Source organism: Penicillium subrubescens, assembly GCF_028828155.1.
Source record: "Penicillium subrubescens strain IBT 31985 chromosome Unknown utg000002l_segment0_segment0, whole genome shotgun sequence".
Lineage (NCBI taxonomy): Eukaryota > Fungi > Ascomycota > Eurotiomycetes > Eurotiales > Aspergillaceae > Penicillium > Penicillium subrubescens.
This window is the reverse complement of record NW_026643152.1, coordinates 5,562,525-5,586,754: the sequence shown is the minus strand read 5'-3', so window position 1 is coordinate 5,586,754 and position 24,230 is coordinate 5,562,525. Positions and strand designations below refer to the sequence as shown.

At 50.8% G+C, this 24,230-nt stretch overlaps 6 protein-coding genes across 6 annotated transcripts; all 6 read left to right on the top strand.

Annotated features, from left to right (window-relative positions):
- Window positions 1-533: 533 nt before the first annotated feature.
- N7473_003343 (Acyl transferase/acyl hydrolase/lysophospholipase) lies at window positions 534-12,482 on the top strand (the record flags this gene model as incomplete). Its single annotated transcript, XM_057149283.1, has 2 exons — window positions 534-1,170; window positions 1,216-12,482. 2 exons carry the CDS (start codon window positions 534-536, stop codon window positions 12,480-12,482), a joined length of 11,904 nt encoding a protein of 3,967 aa, XP_057012937.1.
- A 921-nt stretch (window positions 12,483-13,403) lies between these two features.
- Window positions 13,404-13,793, top strand: N7473_003342 (YbjQ family protein; the record flags this gene model as incomplete). The annotated part of the gene is made up of 1 exon (XM_057149282.1): window positions 13,404-13,793. One exon carries the CDS (start codon window positions 13,404-13,406, stop codon window positions 13,791-13,793), a length of 390 nt encoding a protein of 129 aa, XP_057012936.1.
- A 2,185-nt stretch (window positions 13,794-15,978) lies between these two features.
- On the top strand, window positions 15,979-16,308 carry N7473_003341 (uncharacterized protein; the record flags this gene model as incomplete). Its single annotated transcript, XM_057149281.1, has 1 exon — window positions 15,979-16,308. The coding sequence occupies one exon, from the start codon at window positions 15,979-15,981 to the stop codon at window positions 16,306-16,308; it is 330 nt and encodes a 109-aa protein (XP_057012935.1).
- Window positions 16,309-17,258: 950 nt separating this feature from the next.
- N7473_003340 (sugar transporter family protein) lies at window positions 17,259-18,895 on the top strand (the record flags this gene model as incomplete). The annotated part of the gene is made up of 3 exons (XM_057149280.1): window positions 17,259-17,438; window positions 17,495-18,169; window positions 18,248-18,895. The coding sequence occupies 3 exons, from the start codon at window positions 17,259-17,261 to the stop codon at window positions 18,893-18,895; spliced, it is 1,503 nt and encodes a 500-aa protein (XP_057012934.1).
- Window positions 18,896-20,388: 1,493 nt separating this feature from the next.
- Window positions 20,389-21,066, top strand: N7473_003339 (uncharacterized protein; the record flags this gene model as incomplete). The annotated part of the gene is made up of 1 exon (XM_057149279.1): window positions 20,389-21,066. The coding sequence occupies one exon, from the start codon at window positions 20,389-20,391 to the stop codon at window positions 21,064-21,066; it is 678 nt and encodes a 225-aa protein (XP_057012933.1).
- An 880-nt stretch (window positions 21,067-21,946) lies between these two features.
- N7473_003338 (uncharacterized protein) lies at window positions 21,947-23,956 on the top strand (the record flags this gene model as incomplete). The annotated part of the gene is made up of 1 exon (XM_057149278.1): window positions 21,947-23,956. The coding sequence occupies one exon, from the start codon at window positions 21,947-21,949 to the stop codon at window positions 23,954-23,956; it is 2,010 nt and encodes a 669-aa protein (XP_057012932.1).
- Window positions 23,957-24,230: the final 274 nt, after the last annotated feature.

Here is a 24,230-nt window from a genome sequence, read left to right as displayed (position 1 = left end):
TGTAGGGCATGCTGCATCCTTCTGCTCGAGGGCCAATCGCACTTCCTAACCCCTGTCACTCACAGCCTCACAGGAACCAAGATCAAAGCAAACCAATCGTTCGATAATAACGTCAGCTCTCGTGAGCCCCGAACAAGGCATGTGTGTTAGTTCTTAGTTCCTTTGAACTTAATCAGAACAACTTTTTTTTCATGTTTGCTTATTTCTTTTTTCTTGGTTTCAGTCATTTTATTCCGCTTCTAGCTATGTATTCTACACAATCGAGATCCATCACCTATTGGGGAAAGGAGCCATCATAGGGATAGCGCGAAGGATGTTGTTTTCTTGTGGCTTCGGATGTTTAACAGCCAATGAAAATGGAGGAATCGCTTTCCTTAAAAAACAGTGTCTTGCTCTATGATATCGCTCGCTCCTTAAGATTTATAAAAATTAAGAAGGACGTGGTAGCCACATAGGTCCTCGCATTCAGTTCCAACATTGTCGAACTTGTTACTCCTGTTTTTCCCATATTCTATCATTCATCTTTGCACAATATGGATTATCAACGACCTGAGCCCATCGCTATTGTCGGCAGCGGTTGCCGTTTCCCCGGTGCTGCCAAGTCTCCTGCTGCTCTCTGGCAGCTGCTGGAAAGTCCACGTGATATCTTGACGGAGATACCTAAAGAACGTTTTGATGTGCGAGGCTGGTACCACAGAGACGGGGATCACCATGGCACGTCCAATGTTCTACACTCCTACACCCTGGAGGAGAATCTTACCAAGTTTGATGCCAACTTTTTTGGCATTAGTGCAGGTGAGGCTGAGTCTATTGATCCTCAGCAGCGCCTCTTGCTGGAAACTGTCTACGAGGCCCTTGAAGCTGGCGGCCACACCATCCAGACTTTACGTGGCTCTGACACTGCCGTCTATGTTGGTGTTATGGGAGGGGACCATGAAACCAGCCTTCTCAAAGATGCCAACAGTCTACCAACATACTTTGCGACTGGCACATCGCGCGCAATTCTTTCAAACCGAATCTCTTACTTTTTCGATTGGCGTGGACCGTCTATGACTATCGACACAGCATGCTCTTCGAGTATGATCGCTGTGCATAATGCTGTTCAAGCACTACGGTCTAACGACTCGAGAGTTGCTATTGCATGTGGCAGTACTCTGCTTCTAGGCCCTGGTAAGCTAATTACCCACACCGAGCGATCAAGCTAACGGATTCTAGAAATGTATGTGGCCGAGACTAATATGCACATGCTGTCACCCACAGGCAGATCCCGCATGTGGGATGCTGATGCTGACGGCTATGCTCGCGGCGACGGTATCGCGACAGTTGTTCTTAAGAAGCTGACCAACGCTCTTGCTGATGGCGACCACATCGAATGTATCATCCGTGAGACTGGTATCAACCAAGATGGCCGCACACAGGGAATCACTGTACCAAGCTCGGAGGCGCAAGCTGCACTTATCCGCCGCACCTATGCTCGAGCCGGTCTTAACCTTGCAAATCCCGCCGACAGACCCCAGTTTTTTGAGGCACATGGTACCGGTACCAAGGTAGGAGACCCTAAGGAAGCAGCCGCAATCCACTCCGTCTTTGGAGGACTTGACAGTGATCCTTTGTATGTTGGGTCGATCAAGACCGTCATTGGTCACACGGAGGGTGCTGCTGGAATAGCCGGTCTACTCAAAGCGTCGCTATCCCTTCAAGCTGGCATCATTCCCCCTAACTTGCTGTTCAATCGCCTTAACCCGAGCATTCAACCTTTCATTCAGGGCCTGCAGGTTCCAACTCATGCAATGCCATGGCCTGTCCTGCCTAAAGATGCCGTGCGAAGGGCAAGTGTGAATAGTTTTGGTTTCGGCGGCTCCAATTCTCACGCCATCTTGGAGAGCTATCAAGCACAGGTTGACAACGCTAGCAGCGCCCTGGTTGTACCGGCTACTCCTTTTGTCTTCTCTGCAGCGTCAAATACCTCGCTTGTTTCCAGTCTGCAGGCACACTTGGACTACCTAAAAACCAACCCAGTCAACATGCGGGATCTTGCCTGGACGCTCCAGCAGCGTCGTTCTACCTTCTTGCATAAAATCGCATTCTCGGCTCCTGATGTCGAAAGCTTGATTCGAAAGATCGAGCTCAGACTCAAAGAGTACGAGGATAAGTCGGACGCGAACATTGGCGTCCGATCGAGTTCAACCCCTCCAAAGGTCCTTGGTATTTTCACTGGCCAGGGCGCGCAATGGCCAGCCATGGGTGCTGAACTAATACGTTCCTCCGAATTTGTTCGCCGCCGATTGCAGGAGCTTGATGGTGCCCTTGCAACCTTGCCCGCTACAGACCAACCGACCTGGAAAATTGCTGATCAATTACTCCTTGATGCCAAGTCGTCTTGTATCACCGAAGCTGCTTTCTCACAGCCGCTGTGTACAGCAGTCCAAATTGTGCTCGTCGACCTCTTGCGCAGCGCCGGGATTATGCCAAGTTCTGTGGTGGGCCACTCCTCTGGTGAGATTGGTGCGGCATATGCTGCAAACTTTATCAATGCCCGGGATGCTATTCGAATTGCCTACTACCGTGGCTTATACGCGAAGCTTGCAGGCGGATCGAGAGGCCATAGAGGCGCTATGCTTGCTGTTGGAACATCTCTCGAAGATGCCACCGAAGTGATTGAGCTTGACGCTTTTGTTGGACGTGTCGTGGTCGCTGCACACAACTCCCCAGCAAGCGTTACCTTGTCGGGCGATGCAGATGCTATCGTGGAGGTCAAGGCTGTCTTCGAAGAGGAGAAGAAGTTCGCACGTCTGCTTAAAGTCGACACCGCTTACCACTCACACCATATGCTGGCTTGCGGCGATGCCTACGTCGAGGCTTTGCGTGCATGCAAAGTTGAAGTTAACCGAAACCGCGATAACTCTGTGACCTGGTACTCCAGTGTGACAGGTGGTGAGGTCATGGAGCCGACTACCCTACTTCAAGATTTATACTGGCGTGACAACATGGTACAGAGAGTCTCCTTCTATGAAGCTGTGACGGCAGCAGCTCAAGCTGAGAAGCCGACTCTTGCCATCGAGATTGGGCCTCACACTGCTCTCAAGGGCCCAACACAGCAGAACATTGCCGAAACTGGCCTCAACCTTCCCTACGCCGGTGTTATGCACAGAGGTCTCAACGACGTTGAAGCATTCGCCGACGGTCTGGGCTATATGTGGACCCAATTTGGCCCCGAGGCTGTTGACTTCGCTGCCTTCGAGCGACTTTTCCTTGACGCTCCGCAGGCCAAGCTCGTCACTGGTCTGCCTTCCTACCGCTGGGACCAGAGGACCCACTGGCAGGAATCTCGCATCGCACGTAGGATGAGAAGTCGATCGGACCCATTCCACGAGCTGCTCGGTGTACCACATGTTGACAACACTGAGCTCCAGCGTCGCTGGTCGAATGTGCTTAAGATCTCAGAGGTACCTTGGCTGACGGGCCACACGCTGCAGGGTGAGCCGGTATTTCCAGCAGCTGGCTACGCTAGCATGGCCTTTGAGGCAGCCAAGTCTATCATTGGAAACAGGCCTATCAAATTGATCGAACTGCGAGATTTGGTCATCGGAAAAGCCATCACCTTTGGAGGCGAATCCGATCCTGCTGCTGAGACTCTGGTAACTTTAACGGATATTACTCCAAGTAAATCGAATCTGAAGTCTCGGGCAGCGAAATTCTCCGTTTACTCCGCTGCTATCAAGTCGGCGCGAGACCTTGAAGTCAACGCCAGCGGTACAATAAACGTGATCTTCGGTGAGCCTTCGATGTCGGTCCTGCCACCAATCCAGCTGGATGGCTCGAATATGACCGAGACCGACTCGGAGAGATTCTATACTTCTCTCTCAACCGTTGGGTATGAATACTCTGACTCTTTCCGCACTATGGCAAACTTGAAGCGCAGGCTCAATCAGGCTACTGCTCTGATATCTAGCTTCGACTACGGTGATGAATCTGAAAGGTTAATGGTTCACCCCACGCTGCTTGACGTGGCTTTCCAGAGTGCTATCTTGGCATACTCGGCGCCTGGTGATGGGCGCTTGTGGTCTTTGCACGTCCCAACGTTCTTCGAGTGTATCCGCGTGAATCCAGAACTCTGTGCTACGCTACCTTTGCACTCAGTCCAGCTTCCGGTGCGAGCTCAACTCCTTGCCCCTGAGGCAAACACAGTCGACTCGATTCAGGGCAATCTAGACATACTCAGCGCCGACGAGCAACACGCTATGATTCAGGTCCAAGGCGCTGCTGTTGTGCCCGTCTCGATGGCCACGGTTTCCGACGATCGCACTGTTTTCTCATACAACAAGCTCGGCGTCGCAGCTCCAGATGGGGAACTGGCTCTTGGTGAACTGAAGCCATCAAAGAATGACATGGAGCTTGGCACTGTTCGTGAAAGATTTGCCTTCTTCTACTACAGAAAGTGGATCTGCGAACTTACTGAGGCAGACTGGACGAAGTCTGAGTGGCATTTTCAACGCCTGCGGGATTCGATTAATTGGACCTTGTCTCTCGTTGATGCCGGAAAGCATCCCTATATTCAGTCAGAGTGGCGGAATGACACCCAAACACAGATCGATGCTCTCTTTGTAGCGCATGCTGACTCCGTGGATTGCCGCTTGGTGAGAACCGTGGGCGAGACTCTTCCATCTGCCGTTCGACGTCAATCAACGATGATTGAACATATGATGAAGGACGGCTTGCTGGACGAGTTTTACAAATATGGCCTTGGATTTCAGGTTTACAACGAGTCCTTGGGCAGAATGGTCTCCCAGTTCACGCACGTCTATCCAAGGGCCAAGATCTTTGAGGTAGGTGCTGGCACAGGAGGCGCGACCAAATTCGTTCTCGAGACCATCGGTCACACCTTTTCCTCCTACACTTACACAGACATCTCCAGTGGCTACTTTGAGAAAGCCGCTGAGGCGTTTAGCGACTGGAAGGATAAACTGATCTTCAAGAGCTTTGATACGGAGAGAACACCTGAGTCTCAGGACTTCCAGGAAGGCACATATGATCTCATCATTGCTTCCAACGTCCTTCACGCTACCGAATCGATGCATAAAACACTCAAAAACGTTCGCCGTCTTCTCAGGCCTGGCGGATACTTGATGTTGCTCGAAATCACCAACAACAAGCTTGCTGCGTTCACTTCAATGTTCGGCGGTATTTCAGGTTGGTGGGCTGGCTGCGAAGATGGGCGTCCTTATGCTCCTACCATGCCTCTTGAGGATTGGAATACTGTCCTTCGCCAATCCGGCTTCAGCGGAGTTGATTCAACCACCCCAAATCGTGATGGACTTGCCTGGCCGTTCTCGGTCATCTCAGCACAGGCCGTGGACAGTCGTGTCAGTTATCTGAGGAAGCCTCTCTACCGTTCATCCAACGCCGCACAAATCTCCCATCTCACGATCATCGGTGGCAAATCATTGGAAGTGTCTAAGATCGCCGAGGACATCGCCGACATTGCCAGACTGAGCTGTCAATCAGTTGAGTCCTTCGCAGACCTAATCAGCGCTCAAAGCTCTGTTGTTCCCGGACAAACTGTGATCTGTCTCTCAGATCTCGAAGACCCAATGTTCAAGAGTCTGACACCTGAGAAGATGGATGCTCTCAAGATCATGCTGGAGCATTCTCAGACATTGCTCTGGGTTGGTCGCGATTCTCGCCACCGTCCTTATCAGCAGGCCATGGTTGGCTTCCTAAGGTGTATTATTCATGAGATGCCTGACCTCTCGGTACAACATCTTGATGTTGCTTCTGGCCTGGATGGATTCTCTACATTGATCATGGAGGTGACCCTGCGTCTGCATACCGTGAGCCAGTGGGAAGCTTCTGAGCGCCTTGATCAACAGTTGTTGTACACTAAGGAGACCGAGCTCATGTTCCAGCATGGAAGCCTCTACGTACCACGCATGCTTCCTGACCCGACGAGGAATGATCGCATTAACTCTCAAAGACGCCCAGTCGCTAAACACGCCAGTCTGAAGTCGGATGTGATCTCCATTAGTGAAACAGGCTCCGGTTTGCGGGTCTTGAAGGACGTTCCATTCTTCAGCAAAGGGAAGGAAGGCAAATCAGTCATGAAGACGTGCGTTTCGACTCTGTCGGCACTGGGTATCACTGCCGGCCTTTATTTGTTCGTCAGTGTTGGGCTCGAAATTTCGACATCCAACGCCGTCATCGCCCTTTCTTCCTCGAACTCGAATAAATCCTACCCAGTGGTCACCATTCCTACAGACACACGGGAAGACCCGGCCGATCTTCTGTCTGTCATTGCGGCGGAACTTCTGGCGGCCCGCATGCTCTCCACAGTTGTTGTAGGGGCCAAAGTCCTTGTTCACGAGCCCGGTACTGGTTCCCTCGGATCTTCCCTTGCGCAAGCTCTCAGGAGGCAAGCATCTGCCAGAAGCTTTGAAGTCATCTTCAGTACCTCTAGGGCGGACGATGATCCTTCTTGGCTCAGACTTACCCCCTGGATGCACGGTCATAATATCAAGCACCTCTTGCCCACTGGAGTCACCAACCTTTTGGACCTAGCAACCGACGATGAGTCCAAGGAAGTATCTGCTCTTATCCAGCAAGCCCTGCCAGGTGTTCAGTACACTGGCTCGAAAGATCTTTGGCGGGCGACAAGCTCAGGTCTCTTCCAAGACCAGGAGAAGCTCATCTCCCTTCTGAAGAATGCTGCTACAGCCGCGGGACAGCACGTGCCTGGCCATAAATCAACACAGCTTTCCCTGAGCCAGGTTACCGATGCTAAGACAACTTTGCATCCTACCACCCTTGTTGATTGGACCGCCGAAGACACCGCTCCTGTCATTGTCGACACCATCGATGCGGCACCCCTATTCTCGGCTAACAAGTCCTATCTCATGGTCGGCCTGACTGGTCAAATTGGTCAGTCGCTATGTGAATGGATGGTTCGGAACGGTGCGCGAAACATCCTGTTGACCAGCCGCCATCCTGATGTGGACCAAAAGTGGCTTGATTCTTTCAGGGTTTACGGTGCCAAAGTCGCAGTCTACGCTATGGACGTAACAAGAAAAGCCGATGTTATTCGGGTCGTCAACGACATTCAGGCATCCTACCCGCCGATCATGGGCGTCGCTAATGCTGCGATGGTTTTGAAAGACACTTTGTTCTCGCAGATGTCATACCAGCAAATGACCGACGTCTTGAAACCAAAAATTGATGGTAGTAATTGGCTTGATGAGATCTTCTACGACACCCCACTCGACTTTTTCGTATGCTTCTCTTCGACCTCCTCTGTCGGTGGCGTTTTTGGTCAAAGCAACTATGCAGCTGCTTGTTCCTACATGACTAGCCTGGTCCGACAAAGGCGAGCTCGCGGCTTATCTGGGAGTGCCTTCGACATTGGCAGAGTCGCTGGTATTGGCTACATTGAACGTGCTTCTCAAGTCGTCCAAGAAACGTTTGAAAAGTACTCATACATGCCGCTTTCGGAAACAGACCTGCACCAGATGTTTGCCGAGACAATATTCGCTGGTATTCCGGAGATGAACCTCGAGCCAGTCATAAGTACCGGTATTGAGCGAGTTCCTGCGGATCGCAAGAACCTTCCTCCTTGGATCCTGTACCCACGCTTGTCTCACTATCTCATTGATACGCAGGAGACGAAAGCCGTTGCGGATTCCAAACAAACAGTCCAACCAGTTCGCGAACAACTGATTGAAGCCACAACTGCGGAACAGATTATCTCGATCATCAAGACCTGCTTCGCGGCCAAGTTGCAGATCGTCCTGCAGCTGACAGGCGAGGAAATAGATATGAATGCCCCGCTTGTGGAGATCGGCATCGACTCTCTTGTAGCTGTCGAGGTTCGTTCCTGGTTCTTGAAAGAGCTGCGAACGGATATGCCTGTTCTGAAAATTCTTGGTGGTGGATCTGTCTCTGACCTTGCGGAGCAAGCTTCTAAGAAGTTACCTGCGGAGCTCGTTCCCATGCTCGGCGATACAGCAACTCCATCAATTACGATGGCCGAGAAGGAAAAGCCTGCAAAACGCCCGCTCATGCACCAAGAGGTCTCGTTCGTTGCTACCAGCGCAAGCAATACGGAAGGGAACGCTTCTTTGGCGCGCCCTGCCCTCCGGCACGCCCTTTCTGCTGACACCGCTACCACCACGGACACGCACTCGAGGGAGGAATCAATTGCGACGCCGCCATCGAGTGTCGGCGGAAAGTCGTCATTCTCAGACCTGGGAGAAATTGCAGAAAGAAAGGAGCTGAGTGAGTTCAAAGTCTTGAGGACAGAGCCGATGTCTCTGTCACAGTCACGCTTCTGGCTTCTCGATCTCTTCCTCGAGGATCGTACGGCTTCTAATGTCGCCTTCCAGTACCAATTGAATGGGAATCTTAAAGTCGATAAGCTTGCACAAGCGCTTGAGCTCGTCGCCATGAGACACGAGTCTCTCAGAACCTTTTTTGTCAATGACTTTGCGCAGCCTGACATGGCAGTTCAAAGCGTCTCCAATGCGAATCACGTCAAGCTAGAGCACCGAACGATCAACCACGTCGATGAAGCAGCTCAAGAATACGAGATCCATAAGAGACACGACTTCGATTTGGGTAAACCTCATCTCCTCCGCATGACCCTTCTTACGCTCAATAACACGACGCACTACCTGCTTGTCGTTTACCACCATATCATCATGGACGGTATCAGCTTGCAGGTGCTGTTGTCTGATCTGGAAAAAGCATACAATAGCACACCATTGGGTCCTCCACCTATGCAATTTCCCACCTTCTCAGTGAACCAACGCAAGGCGCTCCAAGCCGGTGAAATGGATTCTGAGCTTGACTACTGGAAGAATGTCTTTCATGACTCACCATCTGTGCTTCCACTTCTTCCAATGGCCATAAGCAGTTCGCGTGTACCCATTTCTGCTTTCAAGAGCAACGAAGTCTCGAGGCGAGTCAGCCCCTTCGTTGGGCAGAAGGTCAAGGCTGTTGCTAAAATGAGTCGTTCGACAAACTTCCACGTCTATCTCACCGTCTTCCGCATCCTCCTTGCCCGATTGGCTGGCGTTGCTGACCTCACGATCGGTATCGCTGATGCTAACAGAACTGACGACAACATCACTAGAACAATTGGTCTCTTTCTTAATCTTCTCCCTCTGCGATTTCAGCCTGACGAGGCAAAGACTTTTGCTGCTTCGGTCACAGAAACCAGGAATCAAGCATACACTGCGCTGGCCAACTCCAAGCTGCCCTTCGACATGATGCTCCAGGAGTTCCATCACGTCGAGCGTTCGTCAACTCATGCTCCGTTCTTTCAAGCTTTCTTTGATTACAAAGTTGGCGTGAAGCAGATTTCAAATTTTGGCAACTGTCAGATTAATATGCAGCATAATAACGCCGGAGAGACAAATTACGATATCAACATCACCGTCATTGAAGACGATCAAGGTCCAGGTATCATATTTGAGACACAGGCGACGATCTATGATCGCCATGCCACAACCCTGCTGCTCGAGTCGTATATCAACCTGCTGGACGCCTTCGTTCATGCACCAACCATGAGGGCAGGCGAGCCTTCGCTATACGGTCAAGCACAAATCCAGCGAGCACTCGATATGGGCAAAGGACCTGACTTGCTGTCCCAATGGCCTCCCACTCTTTCGAGTCGTGTTGAACAAGTCGCAAGACAAAACAAGGACGCAGTGGCGGTGAGAGACGGCAATGGCACTTCAATCTCCTACGGAGCACTTATGAACCGAAGCCAAGCCATTGCAGCCACCTTGCAAAAAGCCGGCGTGGATCCAGGATCCAAGGTTATCGTCTTCCAACAACCAAACGTCGATTGGATTGTCTCGCTTCTGGCTATCTGGCGAATTGGCTGCATCTATGTTCCCATGGACGTCGCGAACCCACTAACTCGCCTAGCGGCGATCATCGAAACTTGCCAGCCAAGTGTGATTTTGACAGATGCCACCACCAGCCCTAACGCAAACAGCTTGTGTGCGGGCAATGCACTTACGCTCAATGTCAGCAACGTTCCCAATTATGCATCTGCAATGGTTCCAGATTTGTCTCGGAGCGCGCAAGCCGCTGTCATCATCTACACCAGTGGTTCGACTGGAACTCCCAAAGGTATCACAGTCAAGCATGAGGGTCTACGAAACTACATTGAGGGCTCCATCAGAATTTACGGCATGGAAACCCCACAAACCACGCTGCAGCAGAGCACGCTGAGCTTTGACATTTCACTGGAGCAGATTTTCACAGGTCTTGCAACTGGCGGATCTGTCTTCATGTGCCCCCTGAACCAGAGGGGCGATCCACTAGAGATCACCAAGGTGATGCGAGATGAGCATATCACTTACTCACAAGCAACACCGTCCGAATATCTCATGTGGCTTCAGTACGGGATGAGCACACTCCGACAATGTTCCGACTGGAACTACGCAATTGCTGGTGGTGAAAGACTCACAAACACCGTCGCAAAGCAGTTTGCGGCCTTGAATTTGTCCGATGTACGTCTAATCAACAGCTATGGCCCAGCAGAAATTTCTTGTGGATCAAGCTTCCATGAGATCGACTACCGTCAAGGAGAGCAGGGTGATATTCCGATTGGCTCCCAGTACCCGAACTATTCAGCTTATGTCGTCGACGAAGATCTCAAGCCCTTGCCAATTGGCATAGCAGGTGAGATCGTTATTGGTGGAGCGGGCGTTGCTGCCGGCTATGCCAACAACGCTGCCTTGACTTCTACTCAATTCATACCCAACCCTTTCGCATCTGCGGCCTATGTGGCAAACGGATGGTCAAAAATGTACCGCACTGGTGACTACGGACATTTTCGCGAGGATGGATCACTCGTCTTCCGACACCGTATCTCCTCCGACCTTCAGGTAAAGATCCGTGGTCTCCGAATTGAGCTTGGAGACATCGAAAGCAACATCGTGCGCGCGGGCAACGGTGCCATCCTGGAAGCCATCGTCACTGTTCACGGCGAGGACTCTGACTTCTTGGTTGCCCACGTCGTCTTCGACACCAAACGCGACATTGCCGATAAGGACGCTTTACTCCAGAATGTCCTTCAGGACTTACCGGTTCCACGATATATGGTTCCCGCTATGGCTATTCCTATTGAACACTTGCCATTGAACAACCATTCCAAAGTTGACAGGAAGGCCGTCAAAGCGCTTCCACTCCCAGAACATACTGGAACTCCGACCCTCGGCGACGAACTTACCGATAGTGAGACTCGGCTATTCCTCTTGTGGCAAGATGTGCTGTCTACGCACGTAACTAACATCTCTATCACGCCTGCTACCACATTCTTCTCGGTTGGCGGTAACTCCCTCCTAATCGTCCGCCTACAAGCTCGCATCCGCGAAGAGCTCAGTGTCGTCCTGTCTGTCTTCGAGCTCATGAAGAGCAGCACCCTTGGCGAGATGGCCTGCAAGATCGAAGAGATCGTCGGTGTCGAAACCATCGATTGGGAACGCGAGACGGCTGTGCCGTTTGTGGCAATCCCAACTCCCGTTGAACCCTATACCGCACCCCGGAATCAACCCAAGGTCGTCGTGCTCACCGGTGCCACCGGGTTCCTCGGCCGTCACCTCCTTAAGCGGCTTGAAAATGACCCTAACGTCAACGAAATTCACTGTGTGGCTGTCCGTGACAAGCCCGTGGTTTCTTCGCCCAAGGTCTCAGTCCACCATGGGGATCTGTCCGACCCAATGCTGGGTCTCAGCAATCCTGAGTTTGAGGACCTCTCATTTACAGCTGATGTGATCATTCATCTCGGCGCCGTCCGCTCATTCTGGGACAATTACCACGCCCTTCGCCAGACGAACGTGCAGCCAATCAGAGAACTCGTCAAGTTGGCAGCAAGCCGCCGTGTTCCCATCCACTTCATTTCATCCTCTGGCGTCTTGCCCACGACCGCTTACGCCCCGATCGGAGCCTCGGTTGCTCAGAACCAACCCACCACTGACGGGAGCAACGGGTATGTCGCCAGCAAATGGGCGGGCGAGCGCATTCTCGAGCAGGCAAATGCCAATTTGAACATCCCCGCGTCCATCCACCGCTTCGTTGCAGGCGGCCCGAAGCCTCCACGTGATGCGGTGACGCCAGTGATGCAGTGGCTGGCTCAGCACAGTGAGATGCACAAGATTAAGCCAAACATCGCGGGCTGGAGAGGTCACATTGACTTGCTGAAGATGGATGAGGTAACTGAGGCACTCTGCGAGTCGCTTGTTGGCAACTCGCCGGGAGCGCGATTCTTACACCATGAGAGCCATGTTCGTCTGAGGGAATGCGACATGGAGGCGTTTGTTGGAGCGAGGAAGAGAAGAGCTGACTTGGAGGAGATGGAGCTCCTTGATTGGTTTGGCAGGATCAAGGACGATGGATTCGAGTACCTTTTGTCCTCCCATATGGCGAGCTACCAGGCTGGCGATCAGAACGGAGGTGATGTCTTGAGGATGAGAAGATAGATACGGCGCAGATTCGGTTCGCAGTGGGTGGGCCTTTGTTGCTGGGCATAACCCGTTGACGCTGTGAGCATATATATAAAGTGTAGCAGCCTAGCACCAAAACCACCAGGTGCTTAATAGATGCCTCTACTAAATATCTAAGTAACTATGGAGGTACCTACCTACCTAGTTAGTGATAGCTTAGTAAACATCTAATCAGATTCACTAACCTTGGCACTCACAAAGCATTCACCGATCATCACGTGATGACGCTGAGTAGCTTAGTGAGTCTGATTCCCGGACTGAAATTTAATCAGTGAGCCTGACTCTGAGCGCCCTCCTAAAAGCGGCGGCAGCTAAAATAGGAAAGCTCTACATGGCATAGGAAAAATGTTACGTATAGTGTCCTAGGTATACCTCCGGGGATGTTGATGACTCCCGAGCTCACTACCAACACCTGGACTAATGTCTTGTTCGATGCCCCGCTACGACAACATGCAATTTTTTTTAGCGCGTGTTGATGGAGAAGAGCGGACTATAAACAATGGAACACGTGCAAATGACCTATACCCAACCGAAAGGCACACTTTGATGCTTGATATCCGGTCCATTTTGCCCGAATACGAGGTTACTTCATCGGGTAAATACCCAGCAACCACTAACCTCAAAAATGCCGCATTGGCGGATATGACGGCATAATACGAGTCTCGAAGCTCGCGCCCTTTATATAGCAAGCGGAACCACACGACTCATGTCTTAACAGAAGAAAATAAAAGCATCTATTCACACACTCGACACGATCGCGAATTGAATCCTGTAAGCTATTTCTATCCTCTCGCCTACATTCCATCCGACTAACACCCGCGCAGCCTAGAAGCCAACAACCACTCACAATATACACCACATCCACCACACCTACAACCTACTCTCCCACCCTGCAAAATGTCAAACCCCTCCAAAAAAGATAACAAAGCCATCCCCTCCTGCTTCACCGACACCCACGGCGTAATAACATCAACAATGAACGACCTCCCCGGCTACAAAATCACAAAAGTCCTCGGCACAATCTACGGCATCACAGTACGAGCCCGAAACTGGGGCGCAGATATTGGCGGTGCACTGCGTACAGCAGTGGGCGGCGAGATCCGAATCTTCACAAATTTGATGTATACGTCTCGGGAGGAGGCGATGGAGCGGTTGGTTGGGGAGTGTATGAGTCGCGGGGGGAATGCGATTATTGCGCTTAGGTTTGATGTGGAGAATTTTGGGAGTTGTTCGCAGATTTGTGCGTATGGGACTGCTTGTTTTGTTGAGAAGGTTGAGGAGAAGTGAGAAGTGGATGGGAATGGTTGATGGTTGATGGTTGATGATAAGTTCAGTTGGGCATTGCAAGGAAGGGAGGTTTAATACCATAGAGCAGAGTGATTAATAGCATTCAGGAACATGTTGATAATCTTTGGGGAACTGGGAACGATGTGTGATCTTGACGGGAACCGAAGCTGTACTCTTCGCTGGATTGCAGGGTGAAAGATCCTATGTTGAGAAGAATGCAATTCATTCCATCTGACAAGGTTTTGTGGACGTATTATGTGTTTGTGCCCGAGTCAGCTTTCGTGACATTCCCTAGAGCCTTGTGGCTCTACTCAGAAGGGAGAATACCTAATTGAGGAATTCGGAATGTCAGTGATAAAGCAAAAGAGAGAGTGAAGTCAATGTGAACATGCCCGGCCTCTAGAATAGAACCAAAGTGCTTAACAGCTCCTGAACAAGCCAGGTCCCAGCCCGAGTCCACATTATGAAACAGGCATTATCATTGTGAAAGTAGCAAGAAACGTTGAGAATCGTAATTGGAGTTTGACTCTAGAGAAGTGATATTAGGTATGTTGGATTCGCAAAAGCATTGCCAGACAGAAGGGTGTCACTGTCAGATGGACTGATTCATGAGAATCAGAGATTCTTCCTTTCCACTGAGAGGAACTGTGATTTCTTCATGTCAATGAATAGGAACCATTTCCCAAGTAACCTCGATTCAGTACCTGTAGCTTCAAGGTAACCATCTCCCCTTAATGCAAAATCGGATGAAAAAACTGCACAGACCCTGCAACCGATGTATCCCAAAGTATCGAAGCTCTAAGCAAGGACAAACTTGACTCATGCCAACAAAATCTTCTAACAACAGCCATTATCGTAACCACCTCCGCGGAGTATCATCGGCTCTGCGTCCACTCTTCAACAAGACACATCAACTGAGGAGCCATAAACTCGTCATCTACACTCTAACCGACATCCTCTCCCCGAAAAATCCCGTCCCATCCTCATCCCAAACCCTTAATCCTCCGATATTCGCGTCTGAACGCTTATCCCAATCCTAACGAGGGGGTTTCAGCTACGGGCCATCCTTTCCAACAACGGAGCTATAGCTGACGAAGTGGAGAAAAACCATACACAGGAACTAACGCACATGCGGGAGGGGTGTTCTAGGCTAAATCCACGCGGCGAGATGATCCAATTGGATCAACGGCGTTTAAAGTGGTGGCTGCGGGTTGGGATTAGCTTTGATGTCAATCAGTATTGTATCTAGGATGTGATTGGTTAGGGAGAACGAGGACGAAGATGGTGCTGGATTGTGGTAGTTTCGGGGGTTGTCGTAGGTTTTTGTGTTGGGGGTTGTTGTATCAGGATAGATTCCGGGTTGAGGTGATCTGATCGATGGTGATGGTGACGACGCGGTGGTTTGGAGCCAATCCGAGGGATTGGGAATGAAGGTGTCGTGTCGTAAATGGTATGGAGTTTGGGAGTGATGGAGATACGGTAGGCAAAATTATGCATGTTGCATGGTACTGGGGCTACCCCGGTGAGCAAACTACACACTATAGGTACTAGGTACCTTGTTGCGGGGGTAGTGTATATTTTCGAAGCATATGGCACCATCCTCCCATTCGGCTATATTTCGGTATTACCCCGGATTTATTTCCACATTCTAAAACCACTCGCTAATCATCTCCGGGGAGACACCAGAGTTAAGCAGAGGCATATATGGCCAGGCAAGTTCAGGACCTACCTACCTATCAGGTTACAGGTAGTCGGCCAACTTCCGAAAGTCTATCCAATCCACCATCCCGACTCCGCATTATTAAGCACATACACATGGTGTTTGTACGATATCTGGCAAACCCTAACCTGCCAAGCTTCGCCCCCGGCCCGCCGAGTCTCGGAGTAAAAAGGTTAATCTGCTGGGGCACCAGCCTGAAAGAGCCCCAAGGCCGAGGCGGGTTTCTGGTCAGTGACCTATGGCGATACACCGGTATGTCAACGGGTGTATAACCGTGTGTCAGTCCTGCGTCTGGGTCCTTAAAATACTGTAAATCTCTGCGGTCGCGTAGTACTGTATGCTGGTGTTGTACGTGGGTGGATGGTGCTAGGCTAAATCGGCATTTTTTCAAAGGCCGTTGATTCAGGGCGGAGGTTGAACGGACCGACCATTAGCGGATTCGGTAACAGTAGCTCCTCGCGCGAAATGCCCTGCCGGCTGAAGGGAATGGGAGTCAATTTCCGTACTGTGGCTACGTTCAGTGCCTGTGTCCGTGCCGTGGTCGCCCCCGGGTATAGTGGGTCGTGGGGGCCCGAGAGAGATTTCTTGTCTCCAGGTTCCTCCGCAATCCCCGGTCTGAGCAGATCAACAGGTCAACAATCAAGGCAGTCTGGCCCGGATGAAATCGGGAGAGGAGAGGAGGTCATCACGCAGTTCACGGAGTCTGTCGGGAGAGACTTTGTGTGGCTTTTCAGGATTTTCCTCCGGATCCAGGAGGAAGCAAAAGGTGAACGGACAACCTCCGTGATAACGTGACATGGGGGGCGCGGGGGGGCGAGAGAAGCTTCTTTGCCCAGAGATGCTTAGTGCGGAGAGGCTGGGCTTGGCTGGACCTTGGCTGGTAACTTTGAGAGTAACTTTGAGGAGTAAGTTCACAAAGTTCATCACCACGCAAAGAATCCCGAGTTCTTCTCGGGATGTGAGGCGTGCATAGGGCCGGCTCTAATTCCCTTTGATCCCACCTAACCGGGCTGTTTGACATGTCCCGGCGACGAGAGCCAATCTGCACTCACTAGCCACGAGGCAAATTGACTTCTTGGTGGAGACCCTCGCACTTTAAGTACGAATCTCGGTCATGCTCCTCGGCGATGCCGGCCTTGTTATTCGTCGTGGCGGCTTGGGTCTGGTTTCCGGACTGGGTCCGGTAGCTTTGATGTAGGACCAGAAATGGGTGAAGAGTGGTTGGAGGCGTCAAAGCGAACAATATATGGAAGAATGGAGTATGAAAGTGGGAAAGTTTAGTTGATAGCATCAACTTGAATTCCATGATTCCCCGGGGGGAGACCAGCTGTGGACCACCACTTCCCCAGAAAGTGCAACGATCGGCGGTGACTGGGGGAAGAAGCAAATCATCGGGTCTTCCCCAGTTGGATGGCGGACCGTCAGCACAACGAATGAGACACTTGCAGCCCATCCCTGTTTATCGTGGAGCGGGGTTGGTGAGTTCCACTGTTGATTCAAAAAAGATCCAAGCTTGAGCCTTGAGGTAGTATTTAGAGTCGCATCCCATCCTCTTCTCACCTCCTCCTCACTTCCCCAGCCTTCTTTGCTCATCCCTCTCTTCATCTCCTTTTCACCACGTCCAGACCCTGAGCAGGAGTCTTTTCTGTGTATCAGCCTTGACCATCCCACGGCGATTTTTCCAAGTCTCTTTTTTTCGGCTCCCAAATCTACTCGCCGAGTAGCCCCCGGTCACCGGTGCAGTCATGGCTGACACTTACGACCAATCTGCGCACGCGCAGAACTCACCCGATGTCGAGGAACATATGAGTGTCGGGCGATACATCGCTACGCGTATTCCCTCGCTGGTGCCGCCCATGAACCCGGCCCCGAATCCGTTCAAGGCCCTGACTCTGTTGAACCGACAACAATGGATGTTCTTCGCGGTACGTACCCTATTCTTGCTTCGCATAGAATCAATATACTGACCACCTTCATGCAGGTCGCCTTCTGCGGCTGGACCTGGGATGCATTCGATTTCTTCACCGTCTCCCTGACCACCTCCCAGCTGGCCAAGACCTTTGACAAATCCATTACCGACATCACCTGGGGTATCACCCTCGTGCTGATGCTGCGATCCATCGGCGCCATCATCTTCGGTATTGCCTCTGATCGTTACGGTCGTAAATGGCCCTTTGTCGTTAACCAGCTGCTCTTCGTCGTCATCGAGCTCGGTGGTGGTTTCTGTCAGACCTACAAGCAGTTCCTGGCCTGCCGTGCCATCTTTGGTATCGCCATGGGCGGTCTGTACGGCAACGCTGCGGCTACTGCGCTCGAGGATTGCCCGCCCGAGGCTCGTGGTATTATCTCTGGTTTGCTGCAGCAGGGTTATGCTTTTGGATATCTCCTGGCGACGGCCTTTGCGCGCGGTCTCGTCGATACTACCTCCCACGGCTGGCGTCCGCTGTACTGGTTCGCTGCCTGCCCTCCTCTGTTGATCATCGCGTTCCGTCTGTGTCTGCCCGAGACGGAGACCTTCCGTCGTCGTCAGGAGGCGCGTGCCGAGATGCGTGGTGGTGTTGCTGCTTCCTTTATGTCTGAGGGTAAGGTCGCCCTCAAGCGCCACTGGCTGCTGCTGATCTACCTTGTCCTGCTCATGGCCGGTTTCAACTTCATGGTACGTACATACACCTCAACTACCAATTTCACCCTTCTGCTGCAAATCAATCTAACATTCTCTCTTCCTCCCTTCCAGTCCCACGGCTCCCAAGACCTCTACCCCACCATGCTCAGCAACCAATTCAACCTCTCCAAAAACGGCGTCACAATCACCCAAGTCGTCGCCAACCTCGGCGCCCTCTCCGGCGGCACCCTCTGTGGCTGGGCCTCTCAAATCTTCGGCCGCCGCTTCTCCATAATAATCATCTGCATCGTCGGCGGCGCCCTCCTCTACCCATACACCTTCATCAAAAACGAAAGCGTTATGGCCGCCGCCTTCTTCGAGCAATTCATGGTCCAAGGAGCCTGGGGCGTCATCCCCATTCACCTGATGGAACTGTCCCCAGGTTCCATCCGTACCTTTGTGGTTGGTACCTCGTACCAGTTGGGTAACTTGGTGTCGTCGGCTAGTTCCACCATCGAGTCTACTATTGGCGAGCAGTTCCCGTTGCCGCCTACTAAGGCTGCGCCGCATCGGTATGAGTATGGCAAAGTTATTTGTATCTTTATGGGCTGTGTGTTTGCTTATGTTATTTTGTTGACGATTGCGGGTCCGGAACGCCTGGGCAGGAACTTTGATGCGGATCATGATGCTGATTTGGCCGTTGTTGCGGCGCAGCGCGGTATGAATCGCGATGGGTATGAGAGTGATCCTGAGAAGGCCACTGCTACGCAGAGGGAGTAAGCCACACACAGAGAGTGAGAGTGAGAGTGACCTTGAGATCTCTATGGACGTGGACCCAGGGCTTACTTACAACACCCTGCCGCCTTTGCCATAGGGTTTTGGACGCACGTTTTGCTCCGCGCTGGCTCTTTTCTTTGCCCTTTCATCTTTTTTTGAACTGGATTCAATACGAACGTGAAACTGATATGATGCATGTATACCCGCCCATTAAGAAGGATATAGGACTTTTTGTATGAGATGAGATGTGATGAGCTTATCACAGTGATTTGATGAAATGTATCGCTACTTTAATTCAATAACGACCTACCTTCTTTGCTTCACTCATACCCTTCCCTGTCGTCGTAATATCAACCTTCTAACTCTCCTCTCCGCTCGCCCGACTTTCAATTATGTGCACCTCGACCTAACATCAGCGCATAAGGTACCGCTGCTGTGCCATCCATTAAGCGCAAGGCTAAGGTAAAGTGATACACGAGGAAAATTCGCAATTCGCAGTTCCCAGTCTGTTATGAGTGTTAGGTAGTTGACATTATGCGATGGATAGAATGAAGGTATAACGATTAGGTCGCGGGGTGAGCTTTGATGATTTCGATTGCTTTGCTGTATGGATTTAGTTCGATGGTTTCAAACGCTCGATGGTTTTAGCATTTATCTCGGCCCTGGGATTCGGGTCGGATCTGATAATGCAAAAATAGAATCGGAATAGACGAAAAGATCGGATTGAACCCAAGAAATCAGGATTGAAAGAAGGCAAAAAAAATTGAGACATTGTATGTTAAGAACATCTACTAACTACAACTTGCTTGTCTTACGCGATAGGAGGATAGACAGGTAGTGGCTGGTAGAGGATCTAATAATACAAAGATTTAATAATGCAAGAATTAGATCGAACGAAAAACTAGATTTAACGAAAAAAGAATTAGGATTCAACGGAAAAAGATAGGGATACAACGAAAAACCTGGAGGGATCGTATGTTGAGAACCTCTGTTGACCACTACTGCTTGTCTTGTGCGATAGTAGGATGGCAGTAGTTGATAGAGGATCTGATCGAGGATCTGATCGAAGATGTAATAATGCAAATATCGTGATCGAACGGAGAAATCGGATTAGACGAACAAAATCAACGAAAAACAGAGGCATCGTATGTTAAGAACCTATGTTAACCACTGCTTGTCCTGCGCGACAGCAGGATGGCAGTGGTTGGTAGACCATCTAATAATCTGATAGCCAAATCATCAGCTACCTAATGCGCTACAATAACCAAGGCACTCCGCCACAGAACCTTCCAAGTGCTGGAGTTGCCAGAACACTTTCCCACCTTTCCCACCTCAGCCCCATCACATTCCCCACCGACCCAAGACCTAGACCGTCCCCACAGCTTATAGGAAGGACTGTATATTTAAGGATTGTCCGCATGTATAGTACCTCTTATATACAATCTATCAATTCCTTTACAAAATACCAAATCCCAATCACACCTGGAACCTACACAATGAACTCACCAACCCCCCTCCCCAATGGCCTCCCCCTCACCGACGCCAAACACCTCATTTCGAACCCTTACCTCCCCCTCGAGGCCGGAATCTCCATCACCCCCGACGGCATGCACCACATCGCCGCCTCAACCTACATGCCAGGCTCAACCGGCTCCATGATAGACTGGTGGTTCGGCTGGATCCACAAAACACCCCAATACAAACTCTGGCACCCCCGCGACCACGTCTTCTCCGACTGGGAAGGGCCCCGCGATAATAACAGTACTTATATCGGCGGGCACCACCTCGTGCACGAATATATTGGTGGAAAACTTGCTAAGCTTAAGATTTCTTTTGTTGATCCGGGTGTTTATTTCGGGGACACTTGGAAGGAGGATTTTAAGCGGGCGGGGTATTCAACTGCTGTTTGTGGACGGGTGGGGAATTGGGATGATGAAAGTGGGGAGGTTGTGTATGGGGGGCATCTTGTGCATTTGATTAAGGATGAGCCCGATGGTGTGAGGATGAGGTCGAGGTTTTGGTTAGGGGATATCCCCGGGCTTGATGCTGAGCAGAGACGCGGGGCGGTGGATGAGGGGTTTGCCCTGGGTTTGTTGAGGCATGCGACGGAGGAAATGGCGATATTGGCTTCGATTTTGCCGGGGATGTATGAGAAGTTTGCTGTGAAGGAATGAATATTGTGATATACTTTTTATGTACTTGCCCTCCGACTCGAGGCCCTGATTCTCGGGATGTGACTAGTGAATTGATAACGTATATTTTAGTAATTGGTTAACACCAGGTTGAAGTGTTTCCTCGTTCTTCTCCTTGTTGTCCGACAACTAGAATTGTAGATTTCAAGATTCTTCATAGTCACGGTTGTGTAAGAAGCTTAAGTGAATGACAGACAGCGGGTCCGTCTCGCTACTGAGTGTGAAATACGAACTCGGTCTAGTTGAAAGTAGTTCTAGTGTACAGTATTAGTCCGCAGAATGACCAGCAAGCTAAGATCATGTAAAATGGATAGACGCCTTGGCTATGAAGCATAAATCTCATCAAGAATCCAGGTTCACTAGGGCTGTTGCTGATTAAGTAGATTTTTCCGATCCAGTGGCCCAGGATTTGCGGGGTAGCCGCGGTAGCCGGATCATCCCCAGACCGTTTGTCTTTCCCACTTCCCCATCCGCCTTTCCCACTTCCTGTCCTCTCCTCTACAACTCGTTTATGCAGAGTGCTCATAATAATGTCACTCCCCCTAGTCACAAGCGGAGCCACCCCGACCAATACCCTCAAGAAGTATGACTGTCGGGTTTGTGCTAAGGCCTACACAAAATTAGAACATCTCACAGTACGTGATCATCTTTCCTTGTGACAATATACCATGACGCTGAATGAAGCATAGAGACATGAGAGAACACGTGAGTGATCACTTTATACTCAGTACCATGGCACTTTAATCCGCCCCTTGAAGAAGAAAATAGCTAAAATAGAGTTGAACTAGACATCAATCTGAAACCATTTCATTGCACAGAATGCAATAAAGCATTTGGCAGACAGGATGTGCTGAATCGGCACATGAAGCTACATGCAAAAAGACCACCGCGAATTTCCACTATCAGTACTCCTGTCAGTACACCACGGCAGGAGGACCACACTACGACCGGTGGATTAGTCCTTCCCAGAACACCAGCACCATCATTCCCCTCAATTTCTCTGGAACCGGCTGATTACTCGAATGAGCAATCCAGGTTCTTTGGCCAATCTCTCCTCGCAAATCACTCTACGCATGAATCTGAAGATCTGCTCGAGTGGCTGATGCCGGATTTTCAAAACAGTTCATCGCTGCTATTGCCTATCGTCTCAGATAACTCCTATCCGTTAATCTCGGCATTGACTTGTTTACGGTCCGTACCCCCCGTGGAGGACGGCCAGGAGAACTCAGGCCAGCATGCAGTGCATGAACTTCACAAGCTCATTGATGACCTATCGAAGAGACTTACCAATGATCTGCACAACACGGGAGTTACCCCGTCTTTCGTGGACACATGTCTGAGAGAATACTTCAGCCGAGTATCGCCGTCTTTTCCAATACTTCACGAGCCTACGTTCTCCGTGCGGGAGTGTATCTCCCCTCTCTTGTTGAATATGGTTGCTCTGGGTTCCCTCTTTGCATGTCTCCCTGACGCCTCGCAGCAAGGAGAAATGCTGTGGAAATTAGGGCATACCGCCGTTGCAACCTCGTGGCAGAGTCTGATCAAACTACGAGGGCCGCGGGACCAGTGTGATGGCATTCAGTTGGTTCTCACGGCTCTTCTGGGGCAGACATATGCATTGCTTTCCAGTAATACTAGTATCAGGACAACTGCGTTTGTTTTTCATGGATTGGGTTTCTATTGGGCCAGGACATCAGGCATGTACACAGTGGACGAGCTTCAACTAGGAGATATACCTAGCTTGGAAGCAGAGCCGGCGGTTAAAGAAGCCGCCTGGCGTACCTGGGTGGCTGCAGAAATTCAACGGCGAGCAACACTCGGGCATTATGTTCTGGACGGGCTCATCTCGCACGCATCAGGCTCTGCGGCCAGCGCTCGTCATCCCACCAACAAAATCGCGGCCGCCTGTTCGGACGCTGCATTTGCCGCCGAGACAGCCGATGAATGGATCATTCAAATGGCGGCATTGGACCATGCGCAGATTTCATTCTCAGATTTATTCATCGAATTCTGCGCGAAGGATTACACCAAGGCACCACCACTACAACTCTCCCGACTATCGATCATGGTCCTACTCGAAGGCTTACAATCATTAATCGCGGAGTTACACGACATTAACAGTCCCGCACTGGGAACAATCCCAGCCTCCCAGCTCATCCAAGGTCTCATGAACATACATGAAGGCCATCTCAGCACATCCCGGAGCGTCGAATCCCTCCAGACTCTGATCCGCTGGCACGCAGTGTGCATCGAGCTTTCCACCCCAACCATATCCCTCTACCGTCGTATCTGCGACGCATATGACGTACCGCAAGTCCTGAGTGGTATCCCCGTTCGAGGATGGGCACGACCCTTCGACCTAGCCGTCTGGGCCCAAAGTATCGACGCTTTCCGCGCTGTTCTTCACTCCGTCTCCATAATCCGTCTTGTTAACGAGATTCCCGGCGGTCATGCCCATGCAATTCATATTCCTGGCTGCCTCTTCTCATCGGCTATGATTCTTATAGCGGTTCACCTATGGAATAAGGAGAAAGTTAAGATTCCTAAGGAATGGCGATGGCAGGATGTGTGGGTTGGTGTCTTGGTGGGAAACAATACCGCCGGCGAAGCCCAATCAAGGGAGAGCATGTCTGTTCCAGCTTCTGCACAGACACGAGTATATGCATCTCCCGATCTGATTGATTTCACCGGTGCCAGGGAATTACTTAGCGTGTTGAATCCGACTGGCACGAGCGAGGTAATGACCGAGGTGAACTTGATGCAAGAAGTGAATTCGGTGCAGATCAGTTTGAAGACTGTTGCTTCGCGATGGGGGATTTCGGCACAGATGGAAGAGATAATTGGTCGCTTGTCGATGCTACCTAGGCAGTAGGTAGTTGGCAATGTGGATGGCTGGTTGATGTGATGTGGAGTGCGTCGGGTATCATAGATATTGAGCACGTCACTCGCGGGGCGGTCTTACCTTGTAGCGATTTATTCGTTCCTCTTTCTCAACTCCTCTATTTGTCTTAGATCTGCACTCATTCAAGAGATTACACGCAATTATCCAAGCCATACATTACTGAGTAGAAGCTGAAAGGGTGGCTAAATTTCTGGATTACCGTTTTCAATTCGCATATCGAGACAAACTTACTAAATAAAAATGC